Source organism: Sorex araneus, chromosome 6, assembly GCF_027595985.1.
Source record: "Sorex araneus isolate mSorAra2 chromosome 6, mSorAra2.pri, whole genome shotgun sequence".
Lineage (NCBI taxonomy): Eukaryota > Metazoa > Chordata > Mammalia > Eulipotyphla > Soricidae > Sorex > Sorex araneus.
In genome coordinates this window covers 166011727-166026812 of record NC_073307.1, presented here as the reverse complement: position 1 = coordinate 166026812, position 15086 = coordinate 166011727, and the positions used below count along the sequence as shown (strand labels likewise).

General features: G+C 64.3%; 2 protein-coding genes across 2 annotated transcripts in view; one reads left to right on the top strand and one right to left on the bottom strand.

The window, feature by feature from the left end:
* TESMIN (testis expressed metallothionein like protein) overlaps positions 1 to 5341 on the top strand; it is a 39424-nt gene extending 34083 nt beyond the window's left edge. The window contains exons 7-9 of the mRNA XM_004618573.3: positions 699 to 836; positions 3779 to 3954; positions 5149 to 5341. Of these exons, the coding sequence (XP_004618630.3) occupies positions 699 to 836; positions 3779 to 3954; positions 5149 to 5341 (507 nt within the window). The remainder of the gene's footprint in view (positions 1 to 698; positions 837 to 3778; positions 3955 to 5148) is intronic.
* A 1339-nt stretch (positions 5342 to 6680) lies between these two features.
* On the bottom strand, positions 6681 to 13321 carry GAL (galanin and GMAP prepropeptide). The gene is made up of 7 exons (XM_055143830.1): positions 13304 to 13321; positions 10716 to 10862; positions 10455 to 10535; positions 10122 to 10179; positions 8300 to 8386; positions 8108 to 8185; positions 6681 to 6873 (listed from the first exon to the last, which is right to left on the bottom strand). The coding sequence occupies exons 1-7, from the start codon at positions 13319 to 13321 to the stop codon at positions 6806 to 6808; spliced, it is 537 nt and encodes a 178-aa protein (XP_054999805.1). The 3' UTR covers positions 6681 to 6805.
* Positions 13322 to 15086: the final 1765 nt, after the last annotated feature.

The window sequence follows — 15086 nt, the reverse complement described above, 5'->3', positions numbered from 1 at the left end:
CAGAGCACCCCCCTCCTCCATGCCCACAGATCTGTGACTCTGCCTGCCCCGCGCTGCAGTAAAGACACACCCCAGGGCTGCGGTCAGCCCTGGGCAGCGGAGGGACGCACAGGGCAGGCGTTCACTTGGTCCAAGCGTGTTGGTCTGTCTGGATAGCACAGAGATATTTTTCCCTTTTAGAGTTAAAATAAACAAGTAAGGATTAAAGGCCACGCGTGATGCCAAAGATACAATCCAGACACGGAGACCTGGTCTCGGGTGAGCGCGGGGACCAGGAATCAAAGCTGCCAGAGCTGTCTGATCTCTCGGCTCGCCAGGCCCGGCTCTCCGTCCGCAGGGCCGCGGCGACGGCTGCTCTGAGGCTGCTGGGGGCTGGCACGCGGATGCTGGGGCAGTGTGCAGGGCGGTGTTAGCGTGGTAGGAAGAGGAAGGCCCTGTGGGCAGGGGGGTTGCTGTGCAGCTTCCCTGGCCCTGGGTTCCAGCATTCTGAAAAAGGAAGCCTGGCCTGGAGAAACTGGGGTGCAGAAGGCATGGAGGAGCAGACGGGTGGAAACTGGGGAGCCAGTGTCTGGGCCGACTCAGGCCTGCTGGGCCCCTGCCGACACGGGAGACCGGATGACAGCCCTATGGACGGCGTCCACACGGCAGTGGTCGACGTGAGACGCCCCGTGTGACGGGCTTTTGCGTTTCTGTGTCAGGCGTGTCTGGATAGGAACCCGGAAGCTTTCCAGCCTAAGATCGGGGAAGGGCAGCTGGGAGCCGTCAGGCCTCGCCACAACAAGGGCTGCAAGTGCAAGCGTTCGGGCTGCCTGAAGAATTACTGCGAGTGCTATGAGGTGAGTGGTCGAGGCCCTGCCTTACTGTTTCCAAAGGCAAGTGCTTGGGTCTCAGTGACCTCTGTGGTTTAAAACAAAATGCTGCTAGGGGCCAGGAGTGTGGCTCAGGCAGGAGAGCGCATGCCCAGCACCCCAAGTGTTTGGTCCCTGGCACCCCAAGGCCTCCAAGCACTGCCTCGTGTGGCGCTGTAGTGAAGGTCTGCTGTCATTTAAGAAGTGTGGGGACGGGGCCTGGAGCCATCGTGCAACATGTAGGGCATTTGTTTTGCACACGTTCAGCCTAGGTTCGATCCCTGGCGTCCCATGTGGTCCCGGGGCACCATCAGGAGTGATTCCCAAGTGCAGAGCCAGGAGTGACCCCTGAGCATTTCCAGCTGTGGCCCCAAAACAAAAAACAAAAAGTACACGAGCTGCCTTCCAGGGCTTCCGCCAGGAGGCACATCTGTCAGATGTGTCCGATGTCAGTGCACCGGGAGGGGCGCTGGGCGTGCAGTGTCCCCGCCCCTGGGACCTGCTTGGCGGGGTGATCCGTCTCTTCCTCCCTGAGCAGAGTGGGGGGCACTCACAGTGGAGGATGACGGCACGTCCACAATGGGCCTGGCACCCGTGTCCCCTGCCCAGTGCTCTCAACAGGGCAGTTCCCCGCTCCCCCGCCCTTCAGGGACAGGACCCTGCAGTTGTCTCCTGGAGAGAAGAACTGACAAATCCAGGTGCAGACCAGTTCCCGGACCAAAGTAGGGAGACGTGATCTCTCCCCCGCCTCTCTCTCACTCTCTCCCTCTCCCTGTCTCTCCTTCCCTGTCCCTGTCCTCCCCCTCCGCCTCCCTTCTCCTCCCCCATCCCTCTCCCTCTCCCTGTCTCTGTCCCTGTCCCCCCCCTCTCTGTCCCTTCCTCCCCCCCTCACTCCTCCCTCTCTCCCCTCTTTTCCTCTCCCTGTCCTCTCTCTCCTTATCTCCTCCCTCCCACCTTAGTCAGGCTCCTTCAGGGAAGCATCCAAGAAACCTTTTCTTCAAAGGAGACTCTCCAGTCTCCGGGGCTGGATAGTCCAGGGGGGAGGCGCTTGTCTTGCAAGCAGCTGCAGGTTCAATTCAGGAGTGACCCCTAAGCATAGAGCCAGGAGTAAGCCCTGGGGGGTGTGGCCCATGCAAAAAAGAAGAAATAAGGCTCAGAGGGCTACAGTACACATCTCGCATGTGGGAGCCCCTGGGTCCCATCCCTGGCACCTTATGGTCGCCCAGGAGAGGCCTCTGAGTACCGATTTAGAGTAGCCACTAAATATGGCCTCTCCCTCAGAAAGGGGATACCTGTGTATTTGATTTTTTTAAAGTTTTAAAGGGCGATTAGATTTAAGAAAAATCCCCGTGGGGGGTCGGGTAGATGCTCAAAGGGCCGGAGCACATGCTGCACACGTGGGACCCTCAGGTCCTATCTCTTGGCACTGCAGGTCCCCTGAGCACTGCTGGGAGTGACCCCTCAGCTCTGTTCTGTGCCCCAGAACCAAAATTAAAATGAGGTGGGAGGAGACTCACCTCAGATCTGAGCGTCCTGGAGGCACTGAGAGAGGAATAAAGCGACCTGGCAACCTCCCAGCTAGGAATCTGGAGGCTTATTGAGAAATACTGCAGAGAGGGCCCAGAGTGATGGCACAGCGGGCAGGGCGCTTGCCTCACTGCGGCTGACGAGGGTGCAGTCCCCAGCACCACACAGGGGCCTCTGAGCCTGCACGCACTGATCCGGCAGAGCCGGGAGTCAGCCCTGGGCACAGCTGAGCATCGCCCCCAAACAAACAGAAACTGTAGAAATTAGTTTCCAAAGTGAGTAACATCGCCCCAGCGGAATCGTTTTCAAATGTGCTTATGGCATCTCTGCTCTTCACGGCGCCGCCGCTGGCAGCAGGGCACAGACACTGAGCCCTTCTCTCTGTGGGCACTGGCACGAGAGGGGCAGGCATCCCGAGAGTCTGGCCTGGGAGCAAGTAGAAATCCTACACGCAATGCCCCCGTGCAGAACCAGGTGCCCAGGAGCCCCCGGGAAGTGGCTCTGGGCGGGAAAGCGTTTCTGGGCCTGGAAAAGAGGGTCCAGCCCGCCGTGGGCGCAGTGCCAGGCCTCAGATGGCTCCTTGCACTGGCACTCTGCACTCTGCACTGGAGCCGAGCTGGCACAGCTGATTGCACTGCCATGTGGGAGAACCAAGCCCCCCACCCCGAAGCCCACGGGGTCCCCTTGAGCACCCCTGGCGAGTCTCTGTGCCTGCACCAGGCCAGCACCGTCCCGGGCCCTGGGCCGCACAGAGCACTGTCGGGCTAGAGCTCCTCCACCAGCTCCACTGGCTTTGTGCGAAATGAGCCTCAAGGCAGAGTGCTCTGCCCCTTCGCCCCTGCTGAGAACCCACGGCACGCCCCCCCCCCCCGCCCACCCATTGTGCTGCCCCCCTCCCCATGTGATGCTGCTGCGTAATGTCCCGGGGCATCCGCGCCTTCTCCCCTTCCCTTGGTTGTTGCCATTGGCGACCTGGGTGGGCCCACACCTGGCTGAGGTTTGTGTCCCTCTCGTGGCCATGCTCGCTGAGGTGCTTGCGGGGTCCTGGCCCTGCGGTGCCCACAGTGCTCCCCATGGATGCCTTTCCCGCCGGCACTGGCACAGCCTAGCCACGTGCGGCTCGCCTGGCGTCATGCCCCCTTTGTGGCGCGCACACAGCTGTGAGACCCCAAGGCAGGGCTGGGAAACATGCCCGGCACATGTGGGACCCAGGGGCTCGAGCTCGTGACCACGTGCCTACAGGGCGTGCTCCCTCTCCCGTGCCCGCCCTGATGGTGAGAACACTGGGGGCTACATGCACACACTCAAGCAGAAACAAAGGGTTTCTTTGCAGCCCAGAGATAATTTGTTATTTGATGAATTACAGGGCAACTTAATTTTACCGAAGCCTTCTCTATTCCCAGGCCAAAATTATGTGTTCTTCTATTTGCAAATGCATTGGTTGCAAAAATTATGAAGAAAGCCCAGAACGAAAAACTCTAATGAACATGACAAACTACATGGACGGTGGGGACCTGGACGGCGGCCGTCACTCACCACCAAGCAGGCTGTCCGTGCCGCCCCGGGTGAGCCAGGAGAGGTGAGTAAAGACGGTGAGCGCTGGGGTCGGCACTGCCCAGAGAGGGCGGGGGAGGGGGCGGGAGGAGGTGTCCTGAGGTCCCTCTCATCGGGGGGCTTGTCCTGCTTGGACTCCACTCAGCTTGTGCTGCTTCTGTCGGTGTGGCCTGTGGGGCTGACCGCAGAGCCTCCGAGAGGGGGCAGAAGGCATGGCCGCAGCGGGGAGCCTGCCGGGAAGTGGGGCACCGCGTTCCCGCGCAGGGGAGCGTCTCCTCCCGCTGGCCTGGCCTGCCGGCACCTCTCAGGGCTGAGCCGAGAAGGGTTTTACTGATTCGACTCTGCCCCCCACTAATAGACTTTCTTTGGGGCCGGAGTGACAGCACAGCGGGGAAAGCGCTTGCTTTGCGTGCGACCAACCCGGGCTCGATCCCCGGCATCCCATAGGGTTCCCCGAGCACTTCCAGGAGTAATTCCTCAGCGCAGAGCCAGGAGTCAGCCCTGAGCATTGCCGGGTGTGACCCAAAACAAGGGACTGGCTTTGAGGCCACGTGATGGCTCGTGTGAGGAGAAAGTGCTGGAGGCTGCTCAGTGCCGCCGTGAGGCGGGGGGGCATGGCCGTCAGGAGCCTCCTCTGCAAACAGAGTGGCCTGGCCCGGCCGGGGGGTGGGGGGGGCAGGCTCTCAGAGTCGCCCGTCTCCCCTCCTGAGGGTGGCCTGTCCCTGTCAGCCATGTCATCTCCACTCCACACGCGCGGTGTCGAGTGAGCTGTCGCCGCTCCAGCCCGAGCCCGGGAGGCTCCAGGGCAGTCAGGGGGCTGGTCTGAGGGGCTGCTGCCCACGGCTCAGAACCTCATTCAGAACCGGGGGGCGTTAGTTGCCCTGTCGGTGCTTCTGGGAGGGGGAGGGCAAATCCTCGGGGCCCCTGACTCCTGGGGCCGGTGCCCAGTGCGGGGGCGGCTGCCCGCCTGCACGTAGTCTCGAGCACAGAGCTCTGCCCAAGGCGTGTGTGTGCCAGCCCTGTCTGCCTCCCTCCCCCCACCCCCAGGCTGCCCTGCCCGTGGGTGTGACTCTGAGACTGACTCTGGCACCAGAGGGAGGCGGCGTGGCTGCGCCATCTTCCCCATCGCGTGGGCACTCGGGCTCCCTGTTGGCTCTTCCGAGCATGCACCAGGCAGGCCCCTTGCCCGGTCCCCGCCCTGACCCCCTGTCCCCCACAGGCGCGCCGCCTCCTGCATCTCCTGGGAGGTGGTGGAAGCCACGTGCGCCTGCCTGCTGGCCCAGGGCGAGGAGGCCGAGCGGGAGCACTGCTCGCAGGGCCTGGCGGAGCAGCGGGTGCTGGAGGAGTTCGGCAGGTGCCTCTCGCAGATTCTCCGCATTGGCTTCGAGGCCCAAGGGCTGAAAGTGGAGTAGCCGCGGGCGAGAGGGGCCACGGGCGCCTCGGTCCCGAGAGAGCGCAGCGCTCAGCAGGTGCTTAGGAGCGCATGGCCGTCACGGCCCCCCAGTATTTAGAAGCAAGCCCCAGCTGCACCCTGAGATCCCTGGGGGCCTCCTGGGAGCCCCCAGCCTCGCGCAGGCCTCTCGGCTGAGCCCGGGGCGGGCAGGCTGGGGGCCCGGGGACAGCTCACTCGTCAGTGAGTGTTTCTGCAAGTTTCTGTTTGCGTTGCGGAAAAGCTCCGTCACCCAGTTAACCTCCCCCAAATTACTGTTATAATATTGTACGTAGAATATAGTTTAAATGACTAGTTTTGCCGACTCAGTGGGAAAGAGCAGTTACTCGTTGATTCGTTCTTTGGTCCTGTTGTAAAAACAAAGTGGAATAAAAAGCTCGAATGCTTCCCTGTGCAGTTGACTCGGGGACTGGGAAGGGCTCAGCACTGAGTCCTTGGCCCAGACTCTCGCCAGAACCTTCCGCTGCTGTGCCGGCCACCCGGACTGCTGGGAAAGCGCGTCTGCAAGCAGCCCCTGGGGGGTGTGGCAGGGCGGGCCAGGGGCTGAGGAGGGTGCTGGCCTGTGTGGCACTGTGCCACGGTCGGTCTGGTGCCACCCCATCTGCAGGCCTTTCGCTTTGCCGACTTGTCAGGGCCCCCGGGCTCCAGGTCTGCTCCGCTGCTGTCGGAGCCTGGCTCAGCTGTGGCTGTCGTGTGGCCTCGGGCAGCACGAACGGGCACTCAGGTGGCACTCTGCTCCCCGCCTTCAGGAGACACGGCCGGGGGGGCCCTTTCCGTCATGGCCCCAGGAGCCAGGAGGGCCCCACCTGCCGGGGCTGTCCTCTGCAGGTCACGCGCCACCTCACCTGCACGCGAGCCGCCACGGGTGCCCCTGCTCGGGTCAGGCTGCCCGTACCTCCCGGCCAGCGGTCGCCAGCTGCTCGTGGTGAAACCGCAGCCAGAGCAGCTCGAAAGTGTGGCCTTGTCTCTCGGGCGCCCTCGGCTTCAGAGGAGCCCCCGGGACCCCATGGGAGGGAGGCGAAGTCCCCCTGGGGGGTTGTGAGCCCCCCTGCTCTCGGCCCGGCCCCTTCCCTCCGCCTGCACTCACTCGCACAGCCTGACAGCGCCGCTGCCCGAGCAGCCCTGTGTCCAGCCCCAGACCTCTGAGCCTGTCACACCAGCCCAAGGGCCCCAGAGACGGACGAGATGGACGTGCAACGCGCCCGGCGGGGGCGTCTGGGTGCAGCACTGCTGTCCTGCCCACGCGCGGGACAGAAGGACACTGCGAACAGCTGCTGGGTTTTATTTGGCCTCGCCGGGTCATAACGAAGGGAAAGGTCAAAGCTGAGAGGAGGGGAGGGCGCGCCCCGCAGGGACCAGCTGAGGACTGTCGTCGGTGTCCAGTCCAACCCCACACGCACGCCCGGCGAGCGTGGCCTGACCGTCCTCAGGCCAGTGCCTTGTCGTCGGGAACAGCCGAGGGGACATCGGGTGGGCTCCCCGGGACGCGGGCATCTGCGGGAAGATGGCAGGAGGAGGCTGCCGCTGCCACGTCTCACACTCCCCGGGGCCAGCCCCAGCGGGCACTACTCCCGGGATGTGTGCCCCTTTCCTGGCTGACCCCCCACTCGGCAGGTACTGGACATGGTCAGCCTCACATGTACGCTGTAGAGAAGTGTGGTTCCCGCTGAGGCAAAACCCACGAGCATTTCTGATGAAAGAAAATGACCCCTAACCCGGAAAAGCAGCCCCCAGCCTCTTGGGGCCCTGGTCGCCGTGGGTGGCTCAGAGGGAAAACAGCCGCCTGAGTGCCCCCTTCCCCGAGCTGCCAGGGCAGCAATCCAGAGATCCAGCCAGAGCTCCCTACACCTACCAGCGGCACCCCACACCGGTGAGGCGTGAGATGTGGGAAGGAACGTGCCTCCCACACCCCCGCCTTCCCAGGCACTTCCGCCCTGGGGCGAGACCTACGGCCATCCCCGGGCCATAGGTGACACCCAGAATGCACAGAAGAGCCACCAGGAGGCCTCACTGATGCATCTGTAGGACATACTGGAAGTCAGGGTGGGTACCATAGAGCAGCAGCCTGGCCCCCGGAGTCTGAAGAAAGGAGCGCACAGTCAGAAATACGGGGGGCTTGGGGCCGGCCAGGGAGATTGTGGCAGGGAGGGTACTTCTTCCACGTAGCTCACCTGGGTTCTATCCCCGGCACTACATAGGTCCCCTGAACCCTGCCAGGACTGATCCCTGAGCACAGAGCCAGGACTAACCCCTGTACACCTCCCGAGTGTGACCCACAAACCAAAACAGAGAACATGGGGTCCTTGGGGCTGGATGGTAGCACAGCAGGGAGGGCGTTTGCCTTACACGCTACTGACCCAGGTTCGATCCCTGCATCGCATAGGGTCCCCTGAGCCTTCCAGGAGCGTCCCCCCCCCACAAAAGAAAAATAAAGTATATAGGGTCCTCATCTGGGGGGCTCAGGCATCATGCTCACAGACGTGGCTGACGTGGCCTACATCCTGCCTGCGTGGCCTAACAGCGGTGTGGCCACCCCGGCGCTGTCCCCTGCTATGGGCGAGCTGCCCCCGGGATGCTGTGGGCACTGTGAAGGTGAGCAGCACGTGTCCCGCCCAGCGCAGCTGCAGAGGGTGCGGACGCAGCGCCCGCAGTTCCGTGGCACCCTACGCAGGCTCCGCAGGGGTCCAGGCCCTGAGCGGCGGGACTGCGTGGACGGTGGTTCACGTACCTCTGACACGCAAGATGTCCAGCAGCTCGAGGACGGTGCGCACGGCATCGCTCTTGGCCAGCGGCCGGTGGAAGCTCCCTGGAAAGCAGCCTGGGTGTCTCCCCAAAGCGGAGCCCCCTGCAGCACCCCCGCCCCCAGCCCCGGGGCCCCTCCCGCCCCCCACTGTCCCCCGCGAGGCCTCGCCCCGCTCACCAGGCCTCCCGTCATCCTCAGGCTGCAGCTCCCGCTTGCCCGCGAGGCTGCTCTGATCCGGGAAGGACCTGTGGTTGTCGATGGCGTCTGGGTGCGAGCAGAGAAAGCTGCTGGTGTGCTGCCTGTTGGGCTGCAGCCCAGACCCCAAACCAACCGGCAGAGACGGGGTAGGGGAAGGGGGCGCTGGCGGGGGCGTGAGGTGAGGGTAAGATCTGCGGGAGAGCTGTAAGTGTGTGAGGTGTGTGTGAGGTGTGTGTGTATGAGTGTGTGTGTGAGGTGTGTGTGTATGAGTGTGTGTGTGAGGTGTGTGTGTATGAGGTGTGTGTGTATGAGGTGTGTGTGTATGAGGTGTGTGTGTGTGTGAGGTGTGTGTGAGGTGTGTGTATGAGGCATGTGTGTGTGAGGTGTGTGTATGAGGTGTGTGTATGTGAGGTGTGTGTGTGTGAGGTGTGTGTATGAGTGTGTGTGTGAGGTGTGTATGAGATGTGTGTGTGAGAGGTGTGTGAGGTGTGTATGTATGAGGTATGTGTGTGTGTGAGGTGGGGTTGTGTGAGGTGTATGTGTGAGGGGTGTTGTGTAGTTGGTATGTGTGAGGTGTGTGTGAAGTGTGTGGTGGATATGTGTGAGGTGTGCATATGTGAACTACATCTGTGTAAAGTGTGTAAGCTGTGTGAACTATATGTGAGGAATGTGTGAGCTGTGTGTGTGTGTGAGGTGTGTGGTGGGTATGTGTGAGCTGTGTATGTGTGGGGAGTATGTATGTGTGTGCTGGCTGTATGTGTGGTGTATGTAATGGGTATTTGGTGTTTTGTATCTGGGCTGTATCTCTGTGGTAGATATGTGGGGTGTGTGGTATGTGGAATGCATGTGTGTGTGTTGCATGTGTGTCAGTGTTCAAATGCAGGAGCCGTTTATGATTGCCAGCAGAGCGATCCCTTAAGAAACGTTTGGAAGGAAAGGGAGGGAGGGAGGGAGGGGTGCAACACCAGGGCCTGGTTTGGGGCTCCTGAGGTGGGGCAGGGCTGAGAGGCCCCCGCGTCTGGCTCCCAGAGGAGGCCCGAGAGCGTTGGTGCCCCAGCCCTCCCGCCATAGGGCTGCCGCCGCACTCCCGTGTGGCCGTTCCTGGCCGTTTCCGGCAGCTGAGCCCGCGGCTGCCAAGCGGGAGGTTCTGTGGCGAGTGCAGGCCTGCAGCCCGCGCACGGCAGATGCGAGACCCGCTGAGGTGCCCAGCCGAGCTCAGACATTCTGCCCTGAGAGATGCTCCCGGAGCCAGCCCATCCCCCGGCCCAGGAGCCACGGCTCTCTCCAGGGGAGGACTGTCATTAGCAGATCAGCTGGGGGAGGTGAAAGGGCCCAGCGACCTGGCACGTGGGCGTGTGTGTGCAGAGGCAGGAAGGGGGGAGGGGGAAGGTCTGGGAAAGACCCTCCAGGCAGGTGGGGGGGGTCACCTGGAGCCTGTCCCCCAGGGTGGCAGCTCCGGCCACGCCCTGCAGGACCAGCCCAGTTCGCTGCCTGGACTCTGAGACTGTCCTTGCTGGCCCAGGTGCCCGCACTGTCACGGCACCCTCCCCCCACCCCTCGCGAGCAGGGAGGGCTGAGGGCCCCTGCCCACGGCTCAGCCAGGCCGGCCAGACCCGCACGTGCCATCACGGGGCACTCCCCAGGTGCTCCCGACCCTGCCCCTGATGCATCCACAGGGGGCCTGGCCGCTGTCCCCAGGGAGCGGGCACTGAGTGGGTGCCGGACGCCCCTCCCTCTGTGCGGATGCGCCTGCACGATGTAGAGGACACAGGGGCAGTCGCGGGGGGCGCTGGTCACTCACGTGGACCCAAGAGGTAGCCGGCGCTGTTGAGGGTCCAGCCTCGCTTGTCCTTGCGCTGCTGGAGAGAGAGAGAGATGGCTCGGAAGCCCCCAGACAGCTGCTGCGAGCGCGAGGGGGACACATTTCTTACCCACTCCCCTGGAAGGAAGTGGGGTGCAGGGCAGAATTGCGCGGGCATTATGCGGGGCCCCCAAATGAGCGATTCTCCCCTGAGAAACTTGACCAGATCCTGCACTGAAGTCCGGGCACCCCCGTCTCCCTGCGGCGGCCGGCGGGGTCCCAGTCTGCGCAGACGGTTAAGCGCCCCTCCCCCTCCCCTGGGGACCCACTTACCGGCGCCCTGAGCCCCGGGGTGGCGGGCAGGGCAGCAGCCAGCAGCAGGACAGAGAACAGCAGGGCAGTGGCCCTCGGCATCTGCGGGGATTGGCGGGCACACGTTGGGCAGACGGCGGGGGTCCCGGGGGCCCCCGCGGAGCGGGGGGTGGGGTCCCGGGGGCAGCCGGGGCGGGGGCGGGGAGAGGGAAGGCGGCCGGAGCAGAGGGTCCCAGGGGCGGTCGGGGCGGGGGTCCTGGGCGCTACTGGGCCGAGCGCTACCTTGGGGTGGGTCCCGGTGTCGCTGGGTCCCGGTGTCGCTGGGTCCGGGTGTCTGCGGGCGCGGGCGGGGGGCGTCACCGCATGGCGCGGAGGCTGGACGCGGCGATGGGTCCGGACCCTCCGACGTGCCTGCAGCCGCCGCCGCGACTATTTATCGGGACGCGGCAGCGCGTCACGGCTCCGACCCGCCCCCGCGGGAGCGACAGCGACTCGGCGTCAGGGGGCTGGCGCTGGGGCCGTCCTAGCGACCCGCAAGACCCCAAGCCCTGGGGAGAATCCCCACCCCCACCCTGGCGGAGACCCCGCACCCCGCACCCCGCACGCTGGTGGGGCCCCACCCTTGGAGGAGACCCCCAAAAAAATATCCCTTGGGCAGATCCCCCCCCCCCCGCAAGGTGGTCCCCAGCTGTGGGGGTGGGCTGAAAGTGAGTCCCCCCAGCCAGCTTCTCTGGGACCCTCAACCCTCAGCCCAGCCCCTGTGCTGTTTGCTAGGGTGCCCCTTCCTGGGGCCCTATTCAGGCTCACAGTTGGGGGGGGGGTCTTGGCAAATAATGGACTTAAGCAGGTCCCTAAAATGTCTGTCCCAGCAGCAGACCCCCAGCCTCCCAGGAACACAGCCTTGATGTCGCAGGGGACCAGGCGCAGGGGTGCTGACCACACGGGGACACCTTGCTCCCCCCCACACCTGAGACCACTCCGAAGTGTAACAGCAACCAACGCCCTGGGCCGTCCCACCCGCCCTGAATCCAGGTCACGTCACAAAGCTCCCCATTTCCCAGGGCTCCCAGGGGTGACCGGCTCCGTCTCTCCTGTCCCCCTTGCTCTGTGTCGGGGGCTGGGGGACCAGGAAGGAGGCGCTGCTTTTCGGGTGGCCCCACTCGGACAGGACCCAGCGCTGTCCCCGGCACAAGCTGCTGAGCCCGAGGCCGTGTAATGGCTCTGCCGCCACGGTGGAGCATTGCCAAACTGTCACCGGGAAGGCGCCCAGAGTGAGGCGGACAAATGGGGCCCCATTAGAGTAATGGAAGCCAAGCAGGAAGCGTAATTGCGCGGGTCGTGAGCGGTCCCTTCCTTAGAAGCCTGTCCGTCACCCAGAGAAGCAGCCTCAGCCTCTAAGCAACGCTCCCCGTCACCACAGATCCCGGACCGAGTGCTCCACGCACCCCGGGCCGCAGACTGTACCCCGGAGTCCTCCACACGCCCCAGGAGACGGGCTGTGACCCCTGGGGACAGCAGCAGGTGTCACTGCCCGCCACAGATCACACCTGCAGACACCTACCCGGAATCACCAGCCACAATCCAAATACCCACTTTGTCACCACAACGAAGAGGTTTGTCGATTCAGGGTCTGACCTGACAGAGGAGTGGGACTGGCAGGTAGGTGAAGCCCAGGACGGTCCAAGTGGAGAAAATCGCATGAGACGTTCCCTACTGGGTCCCTCCTGCCTGCAGCCTGGAATGGGGATGTGAGGGGAGGAGCTGGGCAGCCATTTGGGAGCAAGAAGTACCGACGGAATGAGAGTGGGACCGAGTGGTCCCGAGCCCTGGGATGCTGGCCTGCTTGTCCGACAGCACACAGAAGGACATGTTCTTACTTATGGCAACATTCCTGTCAGCGTCCTATTCTATATACTTGTGACTGCTTAAAAGTAAAACAATGTCACCCAACTACTGGCAAGTGTTGGATTCAAGAATTCCGGTCAGAGCTAGTTCTAGCTTCGTGGGCTAATAAAATGGTGAGGTGGGCTGGATCCGCAGTATGGGGTGAGGCCGTATGCAGCCAAGCCTGTGGGACCCCCAGCACTGCCAGGAGTCACCTCTGTGAGAAGTGGGGGTGACAGCCCGTTCTGCTTTCTTCTGGAATTTGGATTGGGGGTGCATTTAGTTTAGGGCTTGGTAGGGGCAGATTTCAGGTTCTTGGTGGGCGAGAGGGAGGGGCTGCTGAGGACATCCCGGCCGTGCCGTACCCACAGAGTGGCCGCGGGGCTGGCCGCCCCCCAGGACAGGAACTGGCTCGCGCTGGGGTCCCAGGAAGACCAGCTGCAGCTCGGGAGGCCTGCACTCGCTTCCCCAGCCAGACACCCACGGGCAGGGTCCTGGGGTCCACCGGGACCTCACGCTGAGCCCAGCAGGCCCTCCTCAGAAGCAGCTGGACACTTCCCGAGCGTGGGGGACCGTCGATCCCAGAGCGGGAGGCCGGGGCCGTGTCCCGGCTGGTCCTTCCTGGGGGATTTTCCTTCTTCCTACATTCACCGCCACTCTCCCCAGCAGTCTCCTCCGCTGCGCCCCGCTCCATTTCCCACCCCAGCTGCTGCCTGCATCCACCGAGCCCCTCACCCGTCCACCATGTGTCCAGTCCGTCTCTGACCAGCCCGTAGTAGCGGGTCCGGCTCACCACAGGCCCAACCTGTCGCAGGTCCCGCCCACCCTGTGCTCTGCCAATCACACCGGCATGCACCATTTGTCCCGCCCACCACTCGCCCCGCCCATACTGTGCTCCGCCAATCATCCAGCACCCACCATTTGCCCCACCCCCTTTCGCCTCGCCTATTGCCGGCCTCGCCCACTATCCCCCTTGTTCCACCCACCACATCCACACCTACCATGTCCCGCCTGCCACGGGTCCCACCCACCACCACCCCGCCCACCCTATGCTCCACCAATCACACCGGCCCCCACCATTTGTCCCGCCCACCACATGCCCCGCCCATCCTGTGCTCCGCCAATCATACCAGCACCCACCAAATGCCCCGCCCTCCTTCGCCTCGCCCACTTCAGGGCCCGCCCACCGGTACTCTTTTCCCTCCCTGCCCCTCTCCTTTCCTGTGGCCCCTCCAGCCACCCCACCGGGAGTCCATTGGTCCCAGAGCGGCCTCTGGGGCCTGATGACCCCGGGTGACTCAGCCCGGAGGAGGGAGAACCCATGGGCTGCAGCTGTGACTCGGCCTCATGCCGAACGCTGGGCAGCTGTGCCGGCTCGTGGCCTAAGTCAGGCTCCAGGCTTACGAGCCAGGGTGAGGGGGGCTGGAGGTGGGGGCGGGTGGGCTCAGGGAGGGCGGGGTCAGGGTGAGGGGCTCCCGCTCTCTGCCATCCCAGAGCTTGCAGGGGCCATGGCCCCGGCCGGACTGACCCATGAGACCTCCATCCCCCAGAACCTCGGCGAGGGGGGTTGAACCCATTCTTTTGGGGGCTGCGGGTGAGGTCACACCCTTGGGTGCTCGGGGCTTACCCCTGGCTCTGCACTCGGGAATCACTCCTGACAGGCTCAGCGGTGCAAGGGATCGAACCCAGGTCAGCCACCTGCAAGGCCAGCGTCCTCCCGGCTGTCACGCCGGCCCCTGGCATGTGCACTTCTGACAGGGATCTTGGCCTCCCTGGGGGCAGAGGGCACCGTCCACAGCGCCCGTCCCCCACCAGGCCCCGGGCCCCTGGCGGGTGCAGTACCACCCCCCTCTCCCTCTGAACAGGGGCCGTCCTGCTGCCGCTCTGGGGTTTCCCCTGGTGGGGGCTCGTCCTGTGACAGACCCCAGTGTCCGGGAACGCTCCGGCCAGGGCCTGGGGCCTCCGCGGGGCAGCACTGCGCGTCAGCCCCGAGGCTCTGCCGTGTGTCGGGGGTCGGCAGACGCACCCCTCACTGCTCATGTCCACTGTGTCACGCCCTTTGCAGACAGACAGACAGACAGACAGACGGCCACGAGCCGTAACAAGGAGGAAGGCAGGTGGCCGCGCGGGGCGTGAAATGCTGGCCACGGAGCAGATTGTGACCGGGGGCGCAGAATCCAATTCCCCGGCCCCTTATTGCATTTCAAGGGTCAGCCTGGCTTTCCGGAGGAAGGACATGGCCAATTACCACGGCCAGGACCGTCCCTGCAGGCCGAGCCGCTGTCCAGGCGCCCCCCGCCCGGCCACTGCACCCGGAGGACAGGTGTTGGGGCGGTGACACCCGGCTGGCAGCAGGAAATGGCTCTCGGGGCCAGCTGGGAGCCCCTGGCAGGCTGCTCGGGCCCCAACCCAGGTCCCGTCTGGACCTGCCGGCCCCCACTCGAGGGGTGGGAGGTGGGCAGCCTGAGACACTGGCTGCCTCCCCGAACACCCGCGTGGAGCCGGGATGGGACGGGTGGGGGGGGGGGTGGTGCTGGGCCAGGGCTCGCTCCCAGCACGGGCCCCCTCGACTCTGTGGAGGGAGCTTGGGGCGGGCAGAGGGCCAGCGGGGTGCAGGGAGGCGGGAGCGGGGCCTTGTGGGGCATCAGAGCTCACGGGGGCAGCTCGGAGGGGGCTGGCCGCACCCACAGCCCCCAGACAGGAGGACCCAGGTACCCTGGGACATGTGTGAGGGTGTGTGTGAGGGTGTGTGTGAGGGCAAGGGTGTGG